The sequence below is a fragment of the Mytilus trossulus genome, chromosome 1 (genome assembly GCF_036588685.1).
Source record: "Mytilus trossulus isolate FHL-02 chromosome 1, PNRI_Mtr1.1.1.hap1, whole genome shotgun sequence".
In the NCBI taxonomy this organism is placed as follows: Eukaryota; Metazoa; Mollusca; class Bivalvia; order Mytilida; family Mytilidae; genus Mytilus; species Mytilus trossulus.
This window is the reverse complement of record NC_086373.1, coordinates 78,076,386-78,104,236: the sequence shown is the minus strand read 5'-3', so window position 1 is coordinate 78,104,236 and position 27,851 is coordinate 78,076,386. Positions and strand designations below refer to the sequence as shown.

At 33.7% G+C, this 27,851-nt stretch overlaps 1 protein-coding gene across 1 annotated transcript; it reads left to right on the top strand.

Annotated features, from left to right (window-relative positions):
• Positions 1 to 862: 862 nt before the first annotated feature.
• LOC134695221 (uncharacterized) lies at positions 863 to 27,851 on the top strand. The gene is made up of 31 exons (XM_063556471.1): positions 863 to 881; positions 2,457 to 2,565; positions 4,155 to 4,469; positions 4,819 to 5,127; positions 5,418 to 5,732; positions 6,076 to 6,387; positions 6,679 to 6,993; positions 7,340 to 7,648; positions 7,939 to 8,253; positions 8,597 to 8,908; positions 9,200 to 9,514; positions 9,862 to 10,170; positions 10,461 to 10,775; positions 11,119 to 11,430; positions 11,723 to 12,037; positions 12,385 to 12,693; positions 12,984 to 13,298; positions 13,642 to 13,953; positions 14,246 to 14,560; positions 14,908 to 15,216; positions 15,507 to 15,821; positions 16,165 to 16,476; positions 16,769 to 17,083; positions 17,431 to 17,739; positions 18,030 to 18,344; positions 18,688 to 18,999; positions 19,292 to 19,606; positions 19,954 to 20,262; positions 21,577 to 21,891; positions 24,868 to 26,475; positions 27,192 to 27,851. Exons 2-31 carry the CDS (start codon positions 2,499 to 2,501, stop codon positions 27,272 to 27,274), a joined length of 10,203 nt encoding a protein of 3,400 aa, XP_063412541.1. The 5' UTR covers positions 863 to 881; positions 2,457 to 2,498; the 3' UTR covers positions 27,275 to 27,851.

The following is a 27,851-nucleotide window of genomic DNA, read 5'->3' as shown; positions in this document are numbered from 1 at the left end:
ACTTGCGTTAACTTCGAATTATTTTTATACGCAGAGTCCCTGGATTCGAGCGTCATTTGTAGACGAAACGCGCGTCTGGCGTATATAAAAAAAATAGTCCTGGTATCTATGATGAGTTTATTTACTATAGTGAAAATGCAATAAGCAATCGTTTACTTATTTATCATAAATATTACTAGGTTTAAAAAAAATAATAATGGCGCAAACGTTTTATTTTGGCAAATTAGTTACGACCCAAACGTGTTATTGTGATAAATTAGTTGTTGCACAAAAGGAACTATTTTTGGTGAAGGCGGATTTCTTCCGTTATTTTATTTTTTTCATGTTAAGCCCCATGGTTTTAGCTATTATTTTTTACATGTTGTCAAAGACAAATAGGAAGCACAGATCGAGGTACTCAATATATGGATCTGAGTGCTACTATCAAATCATCATTCGTGCAAAGCTAATAAATTATTTGAAACATAGTTGACTGCTGAAATCCTTGCAATCAGCTTTATAAATATCATTTTGATTTTGCAACAAAATTTCTTTGTATCAATTGTCATTATGTTTGTTGTCCTTTGACGTTGACACACATGTTTTCCTTTGTTCATATATAAAATAAGTAGGTTAAAAATATTTTTTTGTTAAATACGACAATTAAAATTTAGGTGAAAATGTAATAACACAAAAATGGTGCGGACTGTTTTGTACCAGTACTGTTTGGACTGTTGTTAAGAAAATATAACCCGAAAGGTTCATTTAAAAATGTCATACATTTCATCCGCCAATAGGATGGCGATTGCTATTTTTAAATTGGAAAATACGTCTGCATAAATTAGGACAGCTTTGGTTTGGCAATTTAATAGGGCATTGTCGAGTGAGATTTGAGACTAAAGGTAATTTTTTCTGTATACTTGTAAAATTTTGCATTTTTGTAAATCTATTTCTTATACGATGCTGCATTTTTACTTAATTTGACAAATGTCTGCAATTAACAAACATAAAACAAGAATTTTTTATGCAGAATGCACTGATACATATAACTAGTTTTTAATCCTATGGTTTTAATAACAAAATCTTTCAAGTCTTTGATGTGCACAATTTTTTTATTTTTTTTATTATTTAATCGTTCTCTTTAACAATCATAAACGTCTTGGTTCACAGAATATTTCGCTATACATTCATTTGGTAGGGGCAATATCCGTACATACAGTTAATGGAGATATTTATTGGCGGGTATTAACCCCTCCATATTTTGTGCCTTTGCTAAGTCGGGCTATCATTAGCATATGTTGATCATTATTGATAAAATTGAGAATGGAACTAAAGAATGTGTCAAGCATCCAGACGAAAACCTTACCAAAGAGCATATCAATCGAAGGCCACCAATGGGTCTTCAACACAGCGAAAAAATCCCACATCTGATGGCAGACTTCCGCTTGCCCCTCAACAAAAATGTGTACTAGTTCATTTAATATAGCAAACTGATTTACTCCTCTTCATAGCCTTAAAACATCTAACGTCAAATTTTGAAATTGTTATTATGAATTTGCTTACTCATTTGATTTAATGATTCCTCACTATCTGCAGAATCGATTTAGTTTTATATGCTTTGTATGACAAGGACTCAAAAATATTGACCAAAAATGTGCATCATATACATAGTTTGTTGAAATCAGACGGATATAATGTTTGAATCGTAAGAGACTAGTTGCTAACATTTATATCAATTGCTCTCTAGTGGATAAAACTACATCATCTCATTGGCAATCACGTCTCCTTATATTATGGGCAATTTCAGTCTTCATTTTTGATGCCTTAATTTCTTTTTTTAATCAGCATTTGCAATATATTTTTGCGATAATGGTTATAAATTATTTCAAATGTTAAACTTCGGAATAATGATTTTTCCGTTTTGTTATAGAATTTCGGTTTCTTGTATATTGTTATTGTAAATTATCTGCAGATGTAAGGCAATATTTTCAGTAAATGTGTCCAAAAAAGGATATATGATAAGGCAACAGCTCATAGTCTTTAAGATATCGGTTTTTATATTTTGTATTATTTTTTAGATATATGAATGATATTGAAAACGGAAAAATTATCCAAATTATCCTCAATCTTGGAACTGTTCATCAATATCTAAATACGGACCAATGTCATGAGTAAAGAAGATTGTAATTCTTTAGTGCTTCAGAGTTGTAAAATGTTTAATTTTTATTTAACAAAGACATTTTTAAAGATAAACACGGATAGATCATTGGAGGACTGTCTCTTGCACATCCCAACATTTAGCAGTTGCGAATAAGTGGAGGTTGTAGGGCATGGGTTTATTTGACAGCAAATCAACACCACATACAAAGTCATAACGACATTTTTTAAGTAAAGAAAAAATCTATCATGTAAATTCAACAGTTTGAATATACAGAAATCAATTTTATAACAATAAGAATTCTGAAATATTTTTTTAGCATTCGAACTGAATTACTAAATGCATCAGGAACCAACTTAACATGGTACACTCAACATTACTATTGGTTTTAGTCATAACATTAGTAGCATGTTTAAAAGAAACTAATGGTAAGTATTTTGTAATTATCTCTCCGTGAGCAAAAGCATTTCCTTCCCGTAATGGAATATAAAAAACAAATTCACGAAAGAAAACCGTTTTATGCTTTTTAACGCGGTTTTTAACGCACCGTTTTTTGGTTTGAAAAATGGTATGAATTGTTCATCGTGGAAGACGAAATCTATTTACTATCAAGATAAAAATAGAAATGACAGCACTGTTCATGGATAAAGTAGATACTAGTATCTCCTTGTATTGTGTGGGAATATAATCAATTGTAGAGGGAATAAGAAGGCTATGATATAATTTGGATTGATTGGATTCCAAAATATGCAAGGTAGATCTACTACAAAACCTTTTACAACTGTACGAAAACTCAGGTGTCTAAGAATATGAACCGGTGTAGATGTAAGTTATGCCTTTGACCTCTACAGGTGGACAAAACCGTTAAGATTAAAGTGACTATATATAGCATGATTTTATATTTTTAATGGTTTTGGTGATCTTCTCATATCTACCTTCAGTTCTGCGGCATGACTTGAATGAACTTCATTTTACTGAATGGGACTCGGAAGAAACCTCAATAGATCTTAAAAAACACAAAAAAAATCAAATCATGAAAGGTCAATATATCGTCCCAAACGGAATACAAGCACCCTTTCTGTATGATTCCCCAATTCAAACTAAATTTTCAAAAATAGCATTTACCTCTTATTTCGAAATGAAGTAAATTGTTTTCACATACAATGTTGACTTAAGTTATCATTGATATGTTCATAATTATAAATTATTAACTGTTAACAAAACTTTCAATTTTTGAAAAACTAAGGCTGTTCTACCTCATGAAAAGATCACCAAAGCTGTACTTGACGAAAATTTTCGGAACTTTTGGTCCTTAATGCTCTTCAACTTCGTACTCTTTTTGACCTTTAAAACATTTTTTGATTCAAGCGTCACTGATGAGTCTTTTGTAGACGAAACGCGCGTCTGGCGTAAATAAACAATTTTGATCCTGGTATATATGATGAATTTATTTGCAACCACTGGGTCGATTCCACTGCTGGTGGAGATTTATTTCCCCGAGGGAATCACCAGCCCAGTAGTAAGTACTTCTGTGTTGACAACTTGAGTTATTATTGATATGTTCATAATGATAAATTAAATTTTAACAAAACAAGAAATATGTATAGCTTAGAATGCAGGGGCAGTGAAACGAGCGTTTATGACTGTCATTACCAGTTGACTGACTACTACTATGGGTCATGTTACTATGTGTCTGATGCTGGAGTTGAGTGTGATTCTCAAGGTATGTTTTCCTTGAAGGTTGAAAGTATATTTATCTTCCGACAACACAATATGTGGTTAAATAATAATAATAAAAAGATCACTTTTACATATGGTAATTCGGATGTTACTACAGTAACATGTTTAATGCAATAAAGAGTGATGTTTTCAGCAATGTCAATAATTTTTAGCGAAAAAATAATTGTAGTTTTTTGTTCAGTTATGGTGCCGTGAAAATCTGTAAAGATTTCACACTGGACAAAGCTTATTAATGTTTATCGAATGCAAAGTATGATATAATTATTTCTCTTTATAGTTGCAGGTAATATGTCAGTGCTTGTAGGACATGATGGTCGAGTTCTTTTGTACAACGCAGACACTTATAATACTTCAACAGTATGTGCCTACAATTGGAACGATCAAGATGCTACAGTTGTATGCAAGCAAAATGTAATGGGAGATATTGGTAAAGCTACACATATCAATCGGGATTACAATTTCAGTAGAAGTATGTTTAACGTATACTGCACAGGTAATGAAACGGATCTATCAGAGTGTACATATGACAACAGTGACAGTATGGGAATGTGTGATTATGAGCAGGATGCTGGTGTTCATTGCATCGATACAGGTATGTTTTCGTGATGAGTAGTACTGTTTTCCATCTTTTTTCTAGGTTCCTGTGCTCTTCATTTATTCCAATTAAATACAAATGGTTAAGCTAAATCATTTAAAAAAACAAATGTGATAATGGCCATTACTACTGCACTGTGAATATTTGTTTTCTACATCTTAAATTTGAGTACCTCAATTTGAGGCGGATTAAGGATATTGAAAAATTCGTGAGACGGATTTCAAAAATTGTAAAATTATTTTAATTAACGAGAGATGAATATTGCATTGTAAGTCAATTTCTGTTAAAATCATTGATTATTGTCTGTCTTCAGTTTCAGAAAGTATAATTCGAATGTTTCTTGTAGATCAAACCCAATTGGTGTTGGGACCAGACGGTCGTATACTCTTCTATAACACACAGACAGGCGATACATCAACAGTATGTTCGTACATGTGGACTAATCAAGGGGCTGGCGTTGTTTGCAGACAACTGGGGTTGGGAGACAGTGGTACAGCATTCTATCTTCCAAGAGATCACAACTATACAAGAAATATGTATAGCTTAGAATGCATGGGCAGTGAAACGAGCGTTTATGACTGTCATTATCAGTTAACTGACTACTACGGGTCATGTGATTATACGTCTGATGCTGGTGTTGAGTGTGTTTCTCAAGGTATGTTTTTCTTGAAGGTTGAAAGAAATTCATTTTACAGGACAAACTAAATTAATAGCTGGAAATATTGCGTTTTCAATTAATTCTAAAAGTAGTCTGGTCTTCTTACAATCACATGTTTAATGCAATAAAGAGTGATGATTTGAGTAATGCCAACACTTTTCAGTCCAACAAGAAATGTAATTTTCTTTCATTTATCGCGTGTAGAAATTAAGTAAAGATTTCACACTAGACAAAGCTTATTACTGTTTATAGCATGCAAATTATGATATAATTACTTCTCTTTATAGTTGCAGGTAATACTTCAGTGCTTGTAGGACATGATGGTCGAGTACTTTTGTACAACGCAGGAACATATAATACTTCAACAGTATGTGCCTACAATTGGAACGATCAAGATGCTACAGTTGTATGCAAGCAAACTGGAATGGGAGATATTGGTAAAGCTACACATATCAATCGGGATTACAATTTCAGTAGAAGTATGTTTAACGTTTACTGCAAAGGTAATGAAACGGATCTATCAGAGTGTACATATGACACCAGTGACAGTATGGGAATATGTGATAGTGAGCAGGATGCTGGTGTTCATTGCATCGATACAGGTATGTTTTCGTTTTGAGTGGTATGTTAACATTACCATTTTTTACATCTTTTTTCTAAGGTCCTGTCCTCTACAATTAAATACAAATGGTTAAGTTCAATCTCTTAACAAATGTGACAATGTCCAATACTACTGCACTGTGAATATTTGTTTTCTACATCTTTAATTTGAGTACCTCTATTTTGAGGCGCATTTGGTATTCTGACACATACGTTAGACGGACTTCAAAAATAGAAATCGTATTTTTATTAGCAAGAGATGAATATAGCATTTTTAGTCTATTTCTGTTACAATCATTACCTTTCGTCATTTAGAAAATTCACAATTCGAATGTTTTTTTGTAGATCTAACCCAAATGGTTTTGGGACCGGACGGTCGAATACTCTTTTATAACATTCTGACAGGCAATATATCAACACTATGTTCAAACATGTGGAATAATCAGGGTGCTGGCGTTGTTTGCAGACAACTGGGGATGGGAGACAGTGGTACAGCAGTCTATCTTCCAAGAGATCACAACTATACAAGAAATATGTATAGCTTAGAATGCATGGGCAGTGAAACGAGCATTTATGACTGTCATTACCAGTTGACTGACTACTACTATGGGTCATGTGAATATGTGTCTGATGCTGGTGTTGAGTGTGCTCCTCAAGGTATGGTTTTCATTGAAGGTTGAAAGTATATTTATCTTCCGACGACACAATATGAGGTTTAATAAAAAAGATGATCACTTTTACATATGGTAATTCGGGTGTTCCTACAGTAACATGTTTAATGTATTAAAAAGTGATGTTTTGAGTAATGTCAATAATTATCAGCTAAAAAAGAATTGTATTTTTTTGTTCAGTTATGATGCCGTGACAATCTGTAAAGATTTCACACTGGACAAAGCTTATTAATGTTAATCGAATGCAAAGTAAGATATATTTGATTTCTCTTTATAGTTGCAGGTAATGTGTCAGTGATTGTAGGACATGATGGTCGAGTACTATTGTACAACGCAGAGACATATAATACTTCAACAGTATGCGCCTACAATTGGAACGATCAAGATGCTACAGTTGTATGCAAGCAAATTGGAATGGGAGATATTGGTAAAGCTACACATATCAATCGGGATTACAATTTCAGTAGAAGTATGTTTAACGTATACTGCACAGGTAATGAAACGGATCTATCAGAGTGTACATATGACAACAGTGACAGTATGGGAATGTGTGATTATGAGCAGGATGCTGGTGTTCATTGCACCGATACAGGTATGTTTTCGTGATGAGTAGTACTGTTTTCCATTTTTTTTCTAGATTCCTGTTCTCTTCATTTATTTCAATTAAATACAAATGGTTAAGCTAAATCATTTAAAAACAAATGTGATAATGGCCATTACTACTGCACTGTGAATATTTGTTTTCTACATCTTAAATTTGAGTACCTCAATTTGAGGCGGATTAAGGATATTGAAAAATTCGTAAGACGGATTTCAAAAATTGTAAAATTATTTTAATTAACGAAAGATGAATATTGCATTGAAAGTCAATTTCTGTTAAAACATTGATTATTGTCTGTCTTCAGTTTCAGAAAGTATAATTCGAATGTTTCTTGTAGATCAAACCCAATTGATGTTGGGACCAGACGGTCGTATACTCTTCTATAACACACAGACAGGCGATACATCAACAGTATGTTCGTACATGTGGACAAATCAAGGGGCTGGCGTTGTTTGCAGACAACTGGGGTTGGGAGACAGTGGTACAGCATTCTATCTTCCAAGAGATCACAACTATACAAGAAATATGTATAGCTTAGAATGCATGGGCAGTGAAACGAGCGTTTATGACTGTCATTATCAGTTAACTGACTACTACGGGTCATGTGATTATACGTCTGATGCTGGTGTTGAGTGTGATTCTCAAGGTATGTTTTTCTTGAAAGTTGAAAGAAATTCATTTTACAGGACGAACTAAATTAAAAGCTGGAAATATTGCGTTTTCAATTAATACGAAAAGTAGTCTGGTCTTCTTACAATCACATGTGTAATGCAATAAAGAGTGATGATTTGAGTAATGCCAACACTTTTCAGTCCAACAAGAAATGTCATTTTCTTTCATTTATCGCGTGTAGAAATTAAGTAAAGATTTCACACTAGACAAAGCTTATTACTGTTTATAGCATGCAAATTATGATATAATTACTTCTCTTTATAGTTGCAGGTAATACTTCAGTGCTTGTAGGACATGATGGTCGAGTACTTTTGTACAACTCAGGAACATATAATACTTCAACAGTATGTGCCTACAATTGGAACGATCAAGATGCTACAGTTGTATGCAAGCAAACTGGAATGGGAGATATTGGTAAAGCTACACATATCAATCGGGATTACAATTTCAGTAGAAGTATGTTTAACGTATACTGCAAAGGTAATGAAACGGATCTATCAGAGTGTACATATGACACCAGTGACAGTATGGGAATATGTGATAGTGAGCAGGATGCTGGTGTTCATTGCATCGATACAGGTATGTTTTCGTGTTGAGTGGTATGTTAACATTACCCTTTTTTACATCTTTTTTCTAAGGTCCTGTCCTCTACAATTAAATACTAATGGTTAAGTTCAATCTCTTAACAAATGTGACAATGTCCAATACTACTGCACTGTGAATATTTGTTTTCTACATCTTTAATTTGAGTACCTCTATTTTGAGGCGCATTAGGTATTCTGACACATACGTTAGACGGACTTCAAAAATAGAAATCGTATTTTTATTAGCAAGAGATGAATATAGCATTTTTAGTCTATTTCTGTCACAATCATTAACTTTCGTCATTTAGAAAATTCACAATTCGAATGTTTTTTTGTAGATCTAACCCAAATGGTTTTGGGACCGGACGGTCGAATACTCTTTTATAACATTCTGACAGGCAATATATCAACACTATGTTCGAACATGTGGAATAATCAGGGTGCTGGCGTTGTTTGCAGACAACTGGGGATGGGAGACAGTGGTACAGCAGTCTATCTTCCAAGAGATCACAACTATACAAGAAATATGTATAGCTTAGAATGCATGGGCAGTGAAACGAGCATTTATGACTGTCATTACCAGTTGACTGACTACTACTATGGGTCATGTGAATATGTGTCTGATGCTGGTGTTGAGTGTGCTCCTCAAGGTATGGTTTTCATTGAAGGTTGAAAGTATATTTATCTTCCGACAACACAATATGTGGTTAAATAAAAAAGATGATCACTTTTACATATGGTAATTCGGGTGTTCCTACAGTAACATGTTTAATGCATTAAAAAGTTATGTTTTGAGTAATGTCAATAATTATCAGCCAAAAAAGAATTGTATTTTTTGTTCAGTTATGGTGCCGTGAGAAATCTGTAAAGATTTCACACTGGACAAAGCTTATTAATGTTAATCGAATGCAAAGTAAGATATATTTTATTTCTCTTTATAGTTGCAGGTAATGTGTCAGTGATTGTAGGACATGATGGTCGAGTACTATTGTACAACGCAGAGACATATAATACTTCAACAGTATGCGCCTACAATTGGAACGATCAAGATGCTACAGTTGTATGCAAGCAAAATGGAATGGGAGATATTGGTAAAGCTACACATATCAATCGGGATTACAATTTCAGTAGAAGTATGTTTAACGTATACTGCACAGGTAATGAAACGGATCTATCAGAGTGTACATATGACAACAGTGACAGTATGGGAATTTGTGATTATGAGCAGGATGCTGGTGTTCATTGCACCGATACAGGTATGTTTTCGTGATGAGTAGTACTGTTTTCCATCTTTTTTCTAGGTTCCTGTTCTCTTCATTTATTTCAATTAAATACAAATGGTTAAGCTAAATCATTTAAAAACAAATGTGATAATGGCCATTACTACTGCACTGTGAATATTTGTTTTCTACATCTTAAATTTGAGTACCTCAATTTGAGGCGGATTAAGGATATTGAAAAATTCGTAAGACGGATTTCAAAAATTGTAAAATTATTTTAATTAACGAGAGATGAATATTGCATTGAAAGTCAATTTCTGTTAAAATCATTGATCATTGTCTGTCTTCAGTTTCAGAAAGTATAATTCGAATGTTTCTTGTAGATCAAACCCAATTGGTGTTGGGACCAGACGGTCGTATACTCTTCTATAACACACAGACAGGCGATACATCAACAGTATGTTCGTACATGTGGACTAATCAAGGGGCTGGCGTTGTTTGCAGACAACTGGGGTTGGGAGACAGTGGTACAGCATTCTATCTTCCAAGAGATCACAACTATACAAGAAATATGTATAGCTTAGAATGCATGGGCAGTGAAACGAGCGTTTATGACTGTCATTATCAGTTAACTGACTACTACGGGTCATGTGATTATACGTCTGATGCTGGTGTTGAGTGTGATTCTCAAGGTATGTTTTTCTTGAAAGTTGAAAGAAATTCATTTTACAGGACAAACTAAATTAAAAGCTGGAAATATTGCGTTTTCAATTAATTCGAAAAGTAGTCTGGTCTTCTTACAATCACATGTTTAATGCAATAAAGAGTGATGATTTGAGTAATGCCAACACTTTTCAGTCCGACAAGAAATGTCATTTTCTTTCATTTATCGCGTGTTGAAATTAAGTAAAGATTTCACGCTGGACAAAGCTTATTTCTGTTTATAGCATGCAAATTTTGATATAATTACTTCTCTTTATAGTTGCAGGTAATACTTCAGTGCTTGTAGGACATGATGGTCGAGTACTTTTGTACAAAGCAGGAACATTTAATACTTCAACAGTATGTGCCTACAATTGGAACGATCAAGATGCTACAGTTGTATGCAAGCAAACTGGAATGGGAGATATTGGTAAAGCTACACATATCAATCGGGATTACAATTTCAGTAGAAGTATGTTTAACGTATACTGCACAGGTAATGAAACGGATCTATCAGAGTGTACATATGACACCAGTGACAGTATGGGAATATGTGATAGTGAGCAGGATGCTGGTGTTCATTGCATCGATACAGGTATGTTTTCGTGTTGAGTGGTATGTTAACATTACCATTTTTTACATCTTTTTTCTAAGGTCCTGTCCTCTACAATTAAATACAAATGGTTAAGTTCAATCTCTTAACAAATGTGACAATGTCCAATACTACTGCACTGTGAATATTTGTTTTTTACATCTTTAATTTGAGTACCTCTATTTTGAGGCGCATTAGGTATTCTGACACATACGTTAGACGGACTTCAAAAATAGAAATCGTATTTTTATTAGCAAGAGATGAATATAGCATTTTTAGTCTATTTCTGTTACAATCATTAACTTTCGTCATTTAGAAAATTCACAATTCGAATGTTTTTTTGTAGATCTAACCCAAATGGTTTTGGGACCGGACGGTCGAATACTCTTTTATAACATTCTGACAGGCAATATATCAACACTATGTTCGAACATGTGGAATAATCAGGGTGCTGGCGTTGTTTGCAGACAACTGGGGATGGGAGACAGTGGTACAGCAGTCTATCTTCCAAGAGATCACAACTATACAAGAAATATGTATAGCTTAGAATGCATGGGCAGTGAAACGAGCATTTATGACTGTCATTACCAGTTGACTGACTACTACTATGGGTCATGTGAATATGTGTCTGATGCTGGTGTTGAGTGTGCTCCTCAAGGTATGGTTTTCATTGAAGGTTGAAAGTATATTTATCTTCCGACAACACAATATGTGGTTAAATAAAAAAGATGATCACTTTTACATATGGTAATTCGGGTGTTCCTACAGTAACATGTTTAATGCATTAAAAAGTGATGTTTTGAGTAATGTCAATAATTATCAGCCAAAAAAGAATTGTATTTTTTTGTTCAGTTATGGTGCCGTGAGAAATCTGTAAAGAATTCACACTGGACAAAGCTTATTAATGTTAATCGAATGCAAAGTAAGATATATTTTATTTCTCTTTATAGTTGCAGGTAATGTGTCAGTGATTGTAGGACATGATGGTCGAGTACTATTGTACAACGCAGAGACATATAATACTTCAACAGTATGCGCCTACAATTGGAACGATCAAGATGCTACAGTTGTATGCAAGCAAAATGGAATGGGAGATATTGGTAAAGCTACACATATCAATCGGGATTACAATTTCAGTAGAAGTATGTTTAACGTATACTGCACAGGTAATGAAACGGATCTATCAGAGTGTACATATGACAACAGTGACAGTATGGGAATGTGTGATTATGAGCAGGATGCTGGTGTTCATTGCACCGATACAGGTATGTTTTCGTGATGAGTAGTACTGTTTTCCATCTTTTTTCTAGGTTCCTGTTCTCTGCATTTATTTCAATTAAATACAAATGGTTAAGCTAAATCATTTAAAAACAAATGTGATAATGGCCATTACTACTGCACTGTGAATATTTGTTTTCTACATCTTAAATTTGAGTACCTCAATTTGAGGCGGATTAAGGATATTGAAAAATTCGTAAGACGGATTTCAAAAATTGTAAAATTATTTTAATTAACGAGAGATGAATATTGCATTGAAAGTCAATTTCTGTTAAAATCATTGATCATTGTCTGTCTTCAGTTTCAGAAAGTATAATTCGAATGTTTCTTGTAGATCAAACCCAATTGGTGTTGGGACCAGACGGTCGTATACTCTTCTATAACACACAGACAGGCGATACATCAACAGTATGTTCGTACATGTGGACTAATCAAGGGGCTGGCGTTGTTTGCAGACAACTGGGGTTGGGAGACAGTGGTACAGCATTCTATCTTCCAAGAGATCACAACTATACAAGAAATATGTATAGCTTAGAATGCATGGGCAGTGAAACGAGCGTTTATGACTGTCATTATCAGTTAACTGACTACTACGGGTCATGTGATTATACGTCTGATGCTGGTGTTGAGTGTGATTCTCAAGGTATGTTTTTCTTGAAAGTTGAAAGAAATTCATTTTACAGGACAAACTAAATTAAAAGCTGGAAATATTGCGTTTTCAATTAATTCGAAAAGTAGTCTGGTCTTCTTACAATCACATGTTTAATGCAATAAAGAGTGATGATTTGAGTAATGCCAACACTTTTCAGTCCAACAAGAAATGTCATTTTCTTTCATTTATCGCGTGTTGAAATTAAGTAAAGATTTCACGCTGGACAAAACTTATTTCTGTTTATAGCATGCAAATTTTGATATAATTACTTCTCTTTATAGTTGCAGGTAATACTTCAGTGCTTGTAGGACATGATGGTCGAGTACTTTTGTACAAAGCAGGAACATATAATACTTCAACAGTATGTGCCTACAATTGGAACGATCAAGATGCTACAGTTGTATGCAAGCAAACTGGAATGGGAGATATTGGTAAAGCTACACATATCAATCGGGATTACAATTTCAGTAGAAGTATGTTTAACGTATACTGCACAGGTAATGAAACGGATCTATCAGAGTGTACATATGACACCAGTGACAGTATGGGAATATGTGATAGTGAGCAGGATGCTGGTGTTCATTGCATCGATACAGGTATGTTTTCGTGTTGAGTGGTATGTTAACATTACCATTTTTTACATCTTTTTTCTAAGGTCCTGTCCTCTACAATTAAATACAAATGGTTAAGTTCAATCTCTTAACAAATGTGACAATGTCCAATACTACTGCACTGTGAATATTTGTTTTCTACATCTTTAATTTGAGTACCTCTATTTTGAGGCGCATTAGGTATTCTGACACATACGTTAGACGGACTTCAAAAATAGAAATCGTATTTTTATTAGCAAGAGATGAATATAGCATTTTTAGTCTATTTCTGTTACAATCATTAACTTTCGTCATTTAGAAAATTCACAATTCGAATGTTTTTTTGTAGATCTAACCCAAATGGTTTTGGGACCGGACGGTCGAATACTCTTTTATAACATTCTGACAGGCAATATATCAACACTATGTTCGAACATGTGGAATAATCAGGGTGCTGGCGTTGTTTGCAGACAACTGGGGATGGGAGACAGTGGTACAGCAGTCTATCTTCCAAGAGATCACAACTATACAAGAAATATGTATCGCTTAGAATGCATGGGCAGTGAGACGAGCATTAATGACTGTCATTACCAGTTGACTGACTACTATTATGGGTCATGTGAATATGTGTCTGATGCTGGTGTTGAGTGTGCTCCTCAAGGTATGGTTTTCATTGAAGGTTGAAAGTATATTTATCTTCCGACAACACAATATGTGGTTAAATAAAAAAGATGATCACTTTTACATATGGTAATTCGGGTGTTCCTACAGTAACATGTTTAATGCATTAAAAAGTGATGTTTTGAGTAATGTCAATAATTATCAGCCAAAAAAGAATTGTATTTTTTTGTTCAGTTATGGTGCCGTGAGAAATCTGTAAAGAATTCACACTGGACAAAGCTTATTAATGTTAATCGAATGCAAAGTAAGATATATTTTATTTCTCTTTATAGTTGCAGGTAATGTGTCAGTGATTGTAGGACATGATGGTCGAGTACTATTGTACAACGCAGAGACATATAATACTTCAACAGTATGCGCCTACAATTGGAACGATCAAGATGCTACAGTTGTATGCAAGCAAAATGGAATGGGAGATATTGGTAAAGCTACACATATCAATCGGGATTACAATTTCAGTAGAAGTATGTTTAACGTATACTGCACAGGTAATGAAACGGATCTATCAGAGTGTACATATGACAACAGTGACAGTATGGGAATGTGTGATTATGAGCAGGATGCTGGTGTTCATTGCACCGATACAGGTATGTTTTCGTGATGAGTAGTACTGTTTTCCATCTTTTTTCTAGGTTCCTGTTCTCTGCATTTATTTCAATTAAATACAAATGGTTAAGCTAAATCATTTAAAAACAAATGTGATAATGGCCATTACTACTGCACTGTGAATATTTGTTTTCTACATCTTAAATTTGAGTACCTCAATTTGAGGCGGATTAAGGATATTGAAAAATTCGTAAGACGGATTTCAAAAATTGTAAAATTATTTTAATTAACGAGAGATGAATATTGCATTGAAAGTCAATTTCTGTTAAAATCATTGATCATTGTCTGTCTTCAGTTTCAGAAAGTATAATTCGAATGTTTCTTGTAGATCAAACCCAATTGGTGTTGGGACCAGACGGTCGTATACTCTTCTATAACACACAGACAGGCGATACATCAACAGTATGTTCGTACATGTGGACTAATCAAGGGGCTGGCGTTGTTTGCAGACAACTGGGGTTGGGAGACAGTGGTACAGCATTCTATCTTCCAAGAGATCACAACTATACAAGAAATATGTATAGCTTAGAATGCATGGGCAGTGAAACGAGCGTTTATGACTGTCATTATCAGTTAACTGACTACTACGGGTCATGTGATTATACGTCTGATGCTGGTGTTGAGTGTGATTCTCAAGGTATGTTTTTCTTGAAAGTTGAAAGAAATTCATTTTACAGGACAAACTAAATTAAAAGCTGGAAATATTGCGTTTTCAATTACTTCGAAAAGTAGTCTGGTCTTCTTACAATCACATGTTTAATGCAATAAAGAGTGATGATTTGAGTAATGCCAACACTTTTCAGTCCGACAAGAAATGTCATTTTCTTTCATTTATCGCGTGTTGAAATTAAGTAAAGATTTCACGCTGGACAAAGCTTATTTCTGTTTATAGCATGCAAATTTTGATATAATTACTTCTCTTTATAGTTGCAGGTAATACTTCAGTGCTTGTAGGACATGATGGTCGAGTACTTTTGTACAAAGCAGGAACATTTAATACTTCAACAGTATGTGCCTACAATTGGAACGATCAAGATGCTACAGTTGTATGCAAGCAAACTGGAATGGGAGATATTGGTAAAGCTACACATATCAATCGGGATTACAATTTCAGTAGAAGTATGTTTAACGTATACTGCACAGGTAATGAAACGGATCTATCAGAGTGTACATATGACACCAGTGACAGTATGGGAATATGTGATAGTGAGCAGGATGCTGGTGTTCATTGCATCGATACAGGTATGTTTTCGTGTTGAGTGGTATGTTAACATTACCATTTTTTACATCTTTTTTCTAAGGTCCTGTCCTCTACAATTAAATACAAATGGTTAAGTTCAATCTCTTAACAAATGTGACAATGTCCAATACTACTGCACTGTGAATATTTGTTTTTTACATCTTTAATTTGAGTACCTCTATTTTGAGGCGCATTAGGTATTCTGACACATACGTTAGACGGACTTCAAAAATAGAAATCGTATTTTTATTAGCAAGAGATGAATATAGCATTTTTAGTCTATTTCTGTTACAATCATTAACTTTCGTCATTTAGAAAATTCACAATTCGAATGTTTTTTTGTAGATCTAACCCAAATGGTTTTGGGACCGGACGGTCGAATACTCTTTTATAACATTCTGACAGGCAATATATCAACACTATGTTCGAACATGTGGAATAATCAGGGTGCTGGCGTTGTTTGCAGACAACTGGGGATGGGAGACAGTGGTACAGCAGTCTATCTTCCAAGAGATCACAACTATACAAGAAATATGTATAGCTTAGAATGCATGGGCAGTGAAACGAGCATTTATGACTGTCATTACCAGTTGACTGACTACTACTATGGGTCATGTGAATATGTGTCTGATGCTGGTGTTGAGTGTGCTCCTCAAGGTATGGTTTTCATTGAAGGTTGAAAGTATATTTATCTTCCGACAACACAATATGTGGTTAAATAAAAAAGATGATCACTTTTACATATGGTAATTCGGGTGTTCCTACAGTAACATGTTTAATGCATTAAAAAGTGATGTTTTGAGTAATGTCAATAATTATCAGCCAAAAAAGAATTGTATTTTTTTGTTCAGTTATGGTGCCGTGAGAAATCTGTAAAGAATTCACACTGGACAAAGCTTATTAATGTTAATCGAATGCAAAGTAAGATATATTTTATTTCTCTTTATAGTTGCAGGTAATGTGTCAGTGATTGTAGGACATGATGGTCGAGTACTATTGTTCAACGCAGAGACATATAATACTTCAACAGTATGCGCCTACAATTGGAACGATCAAGATGCTACAGTTGTATGCAAGCAAAATGGAATGGGAGATATTGGTAAAGCTACACATATCAATCGGGATTACAATTTCAGTAGAAGTATGTTTAACGTATACTGCACAGGTAATGAAACGGATCTATCAGAGTGTACATATGACAACAGTGACAGTATGGGAATGTGTGATTATGAGCAGGATGCTGGTGTTCATTGCACCGATACAGGTATGTTTTCGTGATGAGTAGTACTGTTTTCCATCTTTTTTCTAGGTTCCTGTTCTCTGCATTTATTTCAATTAAATACAAATGGTTAAGCTAAATCATTTAAAAACAAATGTGATAATGGCCATTACTACTGCACTGTGAATATTTGTTTTCTACATCTTAAATTTGAGTACCTCAATTTGAGGCGGATTAAGGATATTGAAAAATTCGTAAGACGGATTTCAAAAATTGTAAAATTATTTTAATTAACGAGAGATGAATATTGCATTGAAAGTCAATTTCTGTTAAAATCATTGATCATTGTCTGTCTTCAGTTTCAGAAAGTATAATTCGAATGTTTCTTGTAGATCAAACCCAATTGGTGTTGGGACCAGACGGTCGTATACTCTTCTATAACACACAGACAGGCGATACATCAACAGTATGTTCGTACATGTGGACTAATCAAGGGGCTGGCGTTGTTTGCAGACAACTGGGGTTGGGAGACAGTGGTACAGCATTCTATCTTCCAAGAGATCACAACTATACAAGAAATATGTATAGCTTAGAATGCATGGGCAGTGAAACGAGCGTTTATGACTGTCATTATCAGTTAACTGACTACTACGGGTCATGTGATTATACGTCTGATGCTGGTGTTGAGTGTGATTCTCAAGGTATGTTTTTCTTGAAAGTTGAAAGAAATTCATTTTACAGGGCAAACTAAATTAAAAGCTGGAAATATTGCGTTTTCAATTAATTCGAAAAGTAGTCTGGTCTTCTTACAATCACATGTTTAATGCAATAAAGAGTGATGATTTGAGTAATGCCAACACTTTTCAGTCCAACAAGAAATGTCATTTTCTTTCATTTATCGCGTGTTGAAATTAAGTAAAGATTTCACGCTGGACAAAGCTTATTTCTGTTTATAGCATGCAAATTTTGATATAATTACTTCTCTTTATAGTTGCAGGTAATACTTCAGTGCTTGTAGGACATGATGGTCGAGTACTTTTGTACAAAGCAGGAACATATAATACTTCAACAGTATGTGCCTACAATTGGAACGATCAAGATGCTACAGTTGTATGCAAGCAAACTGGAATGGGAGATATTGGTAAAGCTACACATATCAATCGGGATTACAATTTCAGTAGAAGTATGTTTAACGTATACTGCACAGGTAATGAAACGGATCTATCAGAGTGTACATATGACACCAGTGACAGTATGGGAATATGTGATAGTGAGCAGGATGCTGGTGTTCATTGCATCGATACAGGTATGTTTTCGTGTTGAGTGGTATGTTAACATTACCATTTTTTACATCTTTTTTCTAAGGTCCTGTCCTCTACAATTAAATACAAATGGTTAAGTTCAATCTCTTAACAAATGTGACAATGTCCAATACTACTGCACTGTGAATATTTGTTTTCTACATCTTTAATTTGAGTACCTCTATTTTGAGGCGCATTAGGTATTCTGACACATACGTTAGACGGACTTCAAAAATAGAAATCGTATTTTTATTAGCAAGAGATGAATATAGCATTTTTAGTCTATTTCTGTTACACTCATTAACTTTCGTCATTTAGAAAATTCACAATTCGAATGTTTTTTTGTAGATCTAACCCAAATGGTTTTGGGACCGGACGGTCGAATACTCTTTTATAACATTCTGACAGGCAATATATCAACACTATGTTCGAACATGTGGAATAATCAGGGTGCTGGCGTTGTTTGCAGACAACTGGGGATGGGAGACAGTGGTACAGCAGTCTATCTTCCAAGAGATCACAACTATACAAGAAATATGTATAGCTTAGAATGCATGGGCAGTGAAACGAGCATTTATGACTGTCATTACCAGTTGACTGACTACTACTATGGGTCATGTGAATATGTGTCTGATGCTGGTGTTGAGTGTGCTCCTCAAGGTATGGTTTTCATTGAAGGTTGAAAGTATATTTATCTTCCGACAACACAATATGTGGTTAAATAAAAAAGATGATCACTTTTACATATGGTAATTCGGGTGTTCCTACAGTAACATGTTTAATGCATTAAAAAGTGATGTTTTGAGTAATGTCAATAATTATCAGCCAAAAAAGAATTGTATTTTTTTGTTCAGTTATGGTGCCGTGAGAAATCTGTAAAGAATTCACACTGGACAAAGCTTATTAATGTTAATCGAATGCAAAGTAAGATATATTTTATTTCTCTTTATAGTTGCAGGTAATGTGTCAGTGATTGTAGGATATGATGGTCGAGTACTATTGTACAACGCAGAGACATATAATACTTCAACAGTATGTGCCTACAATTGGAACGATCAAGATGCTACAGTTGTATGCAAGCAAAATGGAATGGGAGATATTGGTAAAGCTACACATATCAATCGGGATTACAATTTCAGTAGAAGTATGTTTAACGTATACTGCACAGGTAATGAAACGGATCTATCAGAGTGTACATATGACAACAGTGACAGTATGGGAATGTGTGATTATGAGCAGGATGCTGGTGTTCATTGCACCGATACAGGTATGTTTTCGTGATGAGTAGTACTGTTTTCCATCTTTTTTCTAGGTTCCTGTTCTCTTCATTTATTTCAAATAAATACAAATGGTTAAGCTAAATCATTTAAAAACAAATGTGACAATGGCCATTACTACTGCAATGTGAATATTTGTTTTCTACATCTTAAATTTGAGTACCTCAATTTGAGGCGGATTAAGGATATTGAAAAATTCGTAAGACGGATTTCAAAAATTGTAAAATTATTTTAATTAACGAGAGATGAATATTGCATTGAAAGTCAATTTCTGTTAAAATCATTGATTATTGTCTGTCTTCAGTTTCAGAAAGTATAATTCGAATGTTTCTTGTAGATCAAACCCAATTGGTGTTGGGACCAGACGGTCGTATACTCTTCTATAACACACAGACAGGCGATACATCAACAGTATGTTCGTACATGTGGACTAATCAAGGGGCTGGCGTTGTTTGTAGACAACTGGGGTTGGGAGACAGTGGTACAGCATTCTATCTTCCAAGAGATCACAACTATACAAGAAATATGTATAGCTTAGAATGCATGGGCAGTGAAACGAGCGTTTATGACTGTCATTATCAGTTAACTGACTACTACGGGTCATGTGATTATACGTCTGATGCTGGTGTTGAGTGTGATTCTCAAGGTATGTTTTTCTTGAAAGTTGAAAGAAATTCATTTTACAGGACAAACTAAATTAAAAGCTGGAAATATTGCGTTTTCAATTAATTCGAAAAGTAGTCTGGTCTTCTTACAATCACATGTTTAATGCAATAAAGAGTGATGATTTGAGTAATGCCAACACTTTTCAGTCCAACAAGAAATGTCATTTTCTTTCATTTATCGCGTGTAGAAATTAAGGAAAGATTTCACACTGGACAAAGCTTATTTCTGTTTATAGCATGCAAATTTTGATATAATTACTTCTCTTTATAGTAGTGTTGTCAAATAGTACACTTTTGCCTAAACGGTTACTCGGATAATCGTTCGACCGATTAACCGGTTAACCGGTAGTTTGAGTTGGTGCTTGAAAGCCTTATCAATACCACATGTGGTATGAGTGTCAATGTGACAACCTTTCATCCAAGTCATAAATTTACGCTCTAGAATTGAAGTTTGTCCTCTTTGTTATAAGGCTTGTGTGTGAGGATTCCTGTCGAAGTTTGACTTTTAATAATCAACTACACCGTATCAACTATAGCGTTTGTACCAATTTCAGATTGAAAAATAGAAAAACCTTCTTGATCTCGTAGAATTGAATATGTCTGAAACTGATTACTCTTTCCTTTTCACTTGATGAAGAGTGTTTCAATTAAAATGATTAATTATAAAAAAGAAGATGATTGACAATGAGACAATTCTCCACAAAGAGATTAAAATGACACAGAAATTCACAACTATAGGTCACCGTTTCTTTACTTTGTTTGCATATTACTCGTACTATTACGTATACATTGAATACATTCAAATTGGTTTGCATTATACAATTTTTTAGTTAGCATTTCGTTTAAAGTAAGACTAAGCTTTGCAAGACGGAGGTTGTACATTTAGGTGGAGGTTTACACACTATTAGATCAGAAACGAAATAATGAAGTAAATCGTAAAATTTAATCGCATTACTGATTTAGAGTTACTGTTAAAAACACATATATACTAATTATGTTTCTTTAAGATCCTGACCCTAACTGAGAGACAAGTTCTAATTAATTAATTAATTTCATGTGTATAGGATTAACAATAGCAATTAATTTTCTGGACAATTGATCTGTCAAATTAATTATCAAGACGACAATTTTTAAATAAAACCTTACTATTTGATGATTTCATTACAATTTTATATAAAATCTGTCAAAATTGGAAAAAAGTCCGGTCAACCGGTTAACGGTTTTGGTATTCGGTATTCGGTCGTTCGACCGATTAATCGGTCAACCAGTTAACCGTTGACAACACTACTTTATAGTTGCAGGTAATACTTCAGTGCTTGTAGGACATGATGGTCGAGTACTATTGTACAACGCAGGAACATATAATACTTCAACAGTGTGTGCCTACCATTGGAACGATCAAGATGCTACAGTTGTATGCAAGCAAACTGGAATGGGAGATATTGGTAAAGCTACATATATCAATCGGGATTACAATTTCAGTAGAAGTATGTTTAACGTATACTGCACAGGCAATGAAACGGATCTATCAGAGTGTACATATGACACCAGTGACAGTATGGGAATATGTGATAGTGAGCAGGATGCTGGTGTTCATTGCATCGATACAGGTATGTTTTCGTGACGAGTGATATGTTTACATTACCATTGTTTAGAATGCATAGGCTGTGAAACGAGCATTTATGACTGTCATTACCAATTGACTGACTACTACGGGTCATGTGTCTGATGCTGGTGTTAAATGTGCTTCTCAGGGTATGCTTCCAAATTTTTTTAAGGATATGCTTCCAGGTTTTTTTTAAATGTATATTTCCAAGTTTTTTTTTAAAGGTATGGTTTTAGGGACTTGTCAAGGATGTTATTTTGAGGGTCGTCAGAAGGGCTGTGAAACTGTTTACTCGCGTAGTGGTATTCTAGATAAATTTGAATCTTGATCTTTTTCAACCTTGTATCTAAATAAAGTGTTAAACTGTTCTTTGGCTTGTCCTTATAATCATTACTTTTACTGTTTGTCTGTTTTTTATATCCATTTGACGTTGCTTGGTACTTGTACATCCCGTCATTATGTTATTGTACTATGATAATTATCATATTCTCGTCTTTCTTTTTTATCAATGTGTTTTGTCTAAATTCCTTTTGGTGTTTCTTTGACACATATGACGTGAGTCTCTACTTATACATTCCGTCAATTTGCTATTGTAATACATTCTTATATTCTTGTCTTTCATTTTTGCTAATGTGATTTCTTTGATCTTTGATACACATATGACGTGGCTCTGTAATTATACTGTCCGTCATTATGAAATTGTACTATGGTAGATTTGTGTATTCTTGTCTTATAATTTTTGCTAATATCTTTGTTACATATGTGTTTTATAGTGATTAAGATCATAATACAATGTTGACTGCTGTACCCCCATTTTTATAATTTTTATCTTTTATGTCTGTTTGTCAATATAATGGAATTTGATGCGACTGTCATATAAGTGTGAAATTAAGCTTACTTCAAAACCAGGTTTAATTAACAATTTTCTACATAGGAATACAATATGTGACACTTAAATAAACTATTTTTATTTTGATCTTATCATAAAACATGCATTAACCAAGACAGGAATATGTCAGTTGTTATCCATTCGTTTGATGTGGGTTTGGGCTTCCGATTTTGATTAGGGACCTTCCTTTTTGATTTTTTCTCGGAGTTTAGTATTTTATCGATTTGCCCTTTTCCTTGAAGGTTGAAAGATATATCTTCCGACAAGACAATATGTGGTTAAATAAAAAAATCATCAGTTTAACATATGTTAAAGTTGAAACAATTCTGAAACACAGGGTAAAATATTTAAAATACATTATAAGAGAACGAAATAGGAAAGAAGTATAAAGAAGCACATGGAATTATAGATTCAATTTACATAAGCCAGGGTTTATATGTTCTTTTGACATTAATATGTACACTAGAAAAAGATTGAAATAGTATTTACAATAAATAATGCCATTCAACAGCGCGTCTGGCGTACTAAATTATAATCCTGGTACCTTTGATAACTAATTACTCATTACGTAAGATCAAGAACATATCAAAGTCTATAAGGGCGACGTCCATTCATATTGCTATCCATATAATGAACCACAAATTACGCAATGTTGACAAGGATTGACGTCATTCAGCAAAACTATTCAGACTTGTTCACAAAAAAAGGCATTAATCAGTTGGCATACCACTTTTTGAATATGATAATTACAGTAAAAACTTAATGAAAAGGTAAAAAATTTAAAAAAATTTAAAAATGAAGAACGGAGTATTTAATAAGGGTATTATAAACAATAATGTTGTCAGAGCTTTACTGAGCCAATGGTATTCTTCTTGTCTTTCACTTCACCATAGAGGAATCGAGTTAGCTAAACTGACACTTTTTTTGTGTTGCGCTCTTATCGCTTTTCATTGTTTACCTTCACTTGGAACGCATAAAGCACCGAGACAAGGACGTATAAGCACTTTTAAATGGGGGAGTTTTACGACTATGAGGGACACAATAAAACAGTAAAAAAATCCACCCTGGTTCAAATGTGCTTACGGATGTTCAAACCTTACTTCTTGTGACATCCAGGTCCCTTAAAACGATCAAAAAAAATTATATACTTTAATGCTTCACAGAATATATTAACTTGAATGATAAATGATTATGGTAATATATTTATGTAATTTTAGTGCAAACATGTCATTTCCAATGTCACTGTGATGACGTTAACATGTTTTAAAAGACATATTCGACCACAATTTACCATCTTAGACCCAAAGGTTTGATATTCAAGTTATTATCATTATCAATAGGACAAAAATCTTTAAAGAATATTAACATCATTGTTTGAGACATTTTGTACACAAACACATAAAACTTATAAACAGTCTGAGAAGCTTTTATTTTATTTCAAGCAATTTGATTTCTTACAAATAAGCTGGTTTTTTTTCAATTTTTGTGCCAGGTTTTAGGTTTAAGGTATAGCGGTACGACCTTGCTCAATGGGATTAAAAGAAGTTGAGGGGAATTTTGAAAAAATGCGCATTTAAAATACATAAAAAAAAGTATGCATTATAAGTATTCTATGCGATGAAAGTCACAACTAACGAGATACATATACTTTCTTTGGTAATAGTTTTTGACTTTTGATACTTATTCAGTTAGAATTTTTGAAATAAGGTTTAAATAAAGTGTAGTCAGTGCCCTAACTTAATCGCAATGATTTGCTAACATAAGATTTTCTACAGCGGTATTGAGAGTAAAAAGGTAGAATATTTGTTTTATTTTAGTGCGTTGTAAATGAAAAGATATCAGATGATGTGTTTGTTCTCGCATAGTTACAGGTATGGCGAATTTATTCTTGAGATAAATTCTATCATTTGTACTGATTTGCTTGAATCGTCCTGTATGTTATTTAGTTCAGATATTTATTCTTCTCATGACACACTTATTATTTTGATTTAGGAGTTTAGAACAAGGCAAAAATAAACAGAAGTAGTTTAAAGTGAAATAAAGACCTCTATAGTTTATTGTAAATATTGTTAATTTTATCTCGTGTTTCAGAATCTTCTACTTCTATGTCAACTGCAAATGACATAGAAGGGAATGTCAGTACTACTGGAAATACTTTAGCTTTAGAGTCAACCTCTGGTCCAAGTTTGTATAAAAGTAGTCCAAACGATGTGTCACGTGTAATAAATACATACGAAACACTACCGCCAGAAGATGTACTTTTTGTAACCACTGATGAGTATAACAGTCATTCAACTTCAATGGATAACCTTGGAAACTCACCAACAAATGATTTGTTCACAAAAACTCTGGGACCAAATACGTTAAGTACAGAGCAATTTACCATCAAAGAAAGTACTGAAACCGTTACAGACTTGTCTACCAGTACATTTACTGATAAAACCAACTCCGTTACAATCATATATACGAGACCGTACATAGATGAAAGTAGCAACTCACACAACATGGATACATCAACCAGTTCAAATTCGGTGATATTGACAACAGACAAGTTCGAACAGAACTCATTGGCTTCGAAATATAAATCTGAAACAATTACTTCAGCTTCTATCAATAACATAGATTCAAGGCTTACAATGGCAATAACCGAAAAGGAGATTTCATCAACGGACGGATCACGAACCAGTACCGAAGCAACCAATTTGCTTTTTACTACCGAACCTAGAGATAATTCATCTTCATCTTCTACAAGTACTTTATCAAGTAGGTCAACATATTCAGAGCCATCAAGACAAGAATTTGTTTCTACCGGATTCCCATTAACCAGACATGTTGACCAAAGCACTAAAAATGCAATTACAACCGATTTAACGACAAGAGAACCCCATATTGCACAAAGAACTACCAAGTCTCTTATGCTGTCAAGTATTTCTAGTATATTTTCGATTACTTCATCAACAGATGAATCACGAACCAGTACCGTACCAACCAATATACATTTTACTACCGAACCGAGAGATGATTCAGGTTCATCTTCTACAAGAATTTTATCAAGTAAGTCAACATATTCAGAGCCATCAAGATCAAACTATGTTTCTACTGGATTACCAGTAATAACACAGGATGATCAAAGCACGGTCACTCAAATTGCCATTACAACCGATTTAACGACAGGAGATTCTCCAAATGCACAAAAAACTACAAAATTTGATATGATGTCAAATATTGCAAGTTTATCTTCAGTTACTTCATCAACTGATGAATCACGAACAAATACTGAACCAATCAATATACATTTTACTACCGAACCGAAAGACGATTCAGGTTCATCTTCTACAGATACTTTATCAATTACAACAACATATTCAGAGTCATCAAAATCAGAATATGTTTCTACTGGATTACCATTAACAACAAAAGCTGATCAACACACGGTTACTCAAAGTGCAATTTCAACCGATTTAACAACAGCAGATTCTGCAAATGCACAAACGACTACCAAAGCTGATATGCTGTCAAGAGTTGCTAGTTCATCTTCGGTGTCCTCTTCAACTAGTTCAACACAGTCAACACTGACAAGTGTTCTTTCCACAGCTGCTACATCTGTAATAGACTCTTCTAATACCACGACCCTTGTTGCTTCCTCTACAACTGATGCATCTCGTTGTGATATAAACTCCAACTGTTTTAATTCAGGATGTAAGTAATTTGTCTTTTATAATGTAGATTAATTCAATACCATAATACGCTTAAAGACAAATCGGACAACTAGTTTTTTTTTTGTTAAGTTGTTCATATCTTTTCTATATTCTATTGGACCAACAGTCGTCATAGTTCTCAACATTGTGCTTAACAATTAATAGCCTAGCCATCATTTAAATAAATTTACATATATCTGAGACCGAAATTAGGTGTCGAAACTAATGCATTTTAATTTACATTATGCTGATCTACAGATCAGGCATTTGACTCTTGAAAAAATTATATCATTGGTGTACTTTCATGTGTTTTTTTTTTTCAAATGTTGAAGTTTATGATCAATTAGAAGAAGATAAATCAATCATCCTGAACTGAAATAGAAGAAAGTTTCTCGGTTTCATTAAAAAGAAGCTTTTTGTTTTAGGAAACAGTAAGATTTGGGCTCTTTGATGTATTTTCTGTTTTGAAATAGAGATCTAAAAAGAGGGATAAGATAACAATGAGACATTTAAAACTCATTCAAATACAACCAAAAGACAGACGAGTGCTTCAACCCTTCATAGAATACTTAGAATTGAGCATAACGAGCTGCACAAAACAAAAACTGGTTAGTCAAAGATGTAAAAACTGTTCCTAATTTCCTATATTAATGTTAATGGTCGAGCACTAATAAATGAATAGAAATGTCTTAAAAGTTTTACTTTTTTTATTCACAGGTAACGATCAAAAAAGATTTCACAGCATCACCACTATGGTACTACTTTTATTAGTAGCTAACTTTGCATCGAGGTACTGTTAAGTTTTTAATCTTGTCAGATTGTATTTCTGTGATACATCTTTTCTAGAGCTTTCATTCTTTAAGATAACTGTGATACTATCAAATTATATATATATATATATTTTATAATTGAGAGTTTATGAATATGAATATTTTGCAATCATTTTAAATAGTTAAATCGGGTTTCATTTTTGTATTATATACTTTATAAAAAAAATGTCTTTTAAAATCCATCTTCTAGAATGTTATATATATTGCATTTTTAAAATATTTACATGCACCTTTTTATTGTATTTATAAATCTATTTATTTATTTATTTATTTATCTATTTATTTATTGTTATTATTTAAATTGTTTTCTTCATATATTTTCTGATGATTTCATATTTACTCATGTTAGAATGTTTTTATACTTAATATAGCTTTATTCTTTTGCATCGTTCTTAGAAATTTCAATAACATCAGCGGGACTGCCATAGATTTGCGTTTCAACCATGAATGTCCCCTCAGTGATGTTCGAGGACAAAATGTTTGTAAATCCAAAACTGAACTTTAACATAGAATAGGGTTTTAGAAAGATTCCTGTGTACCAACAATT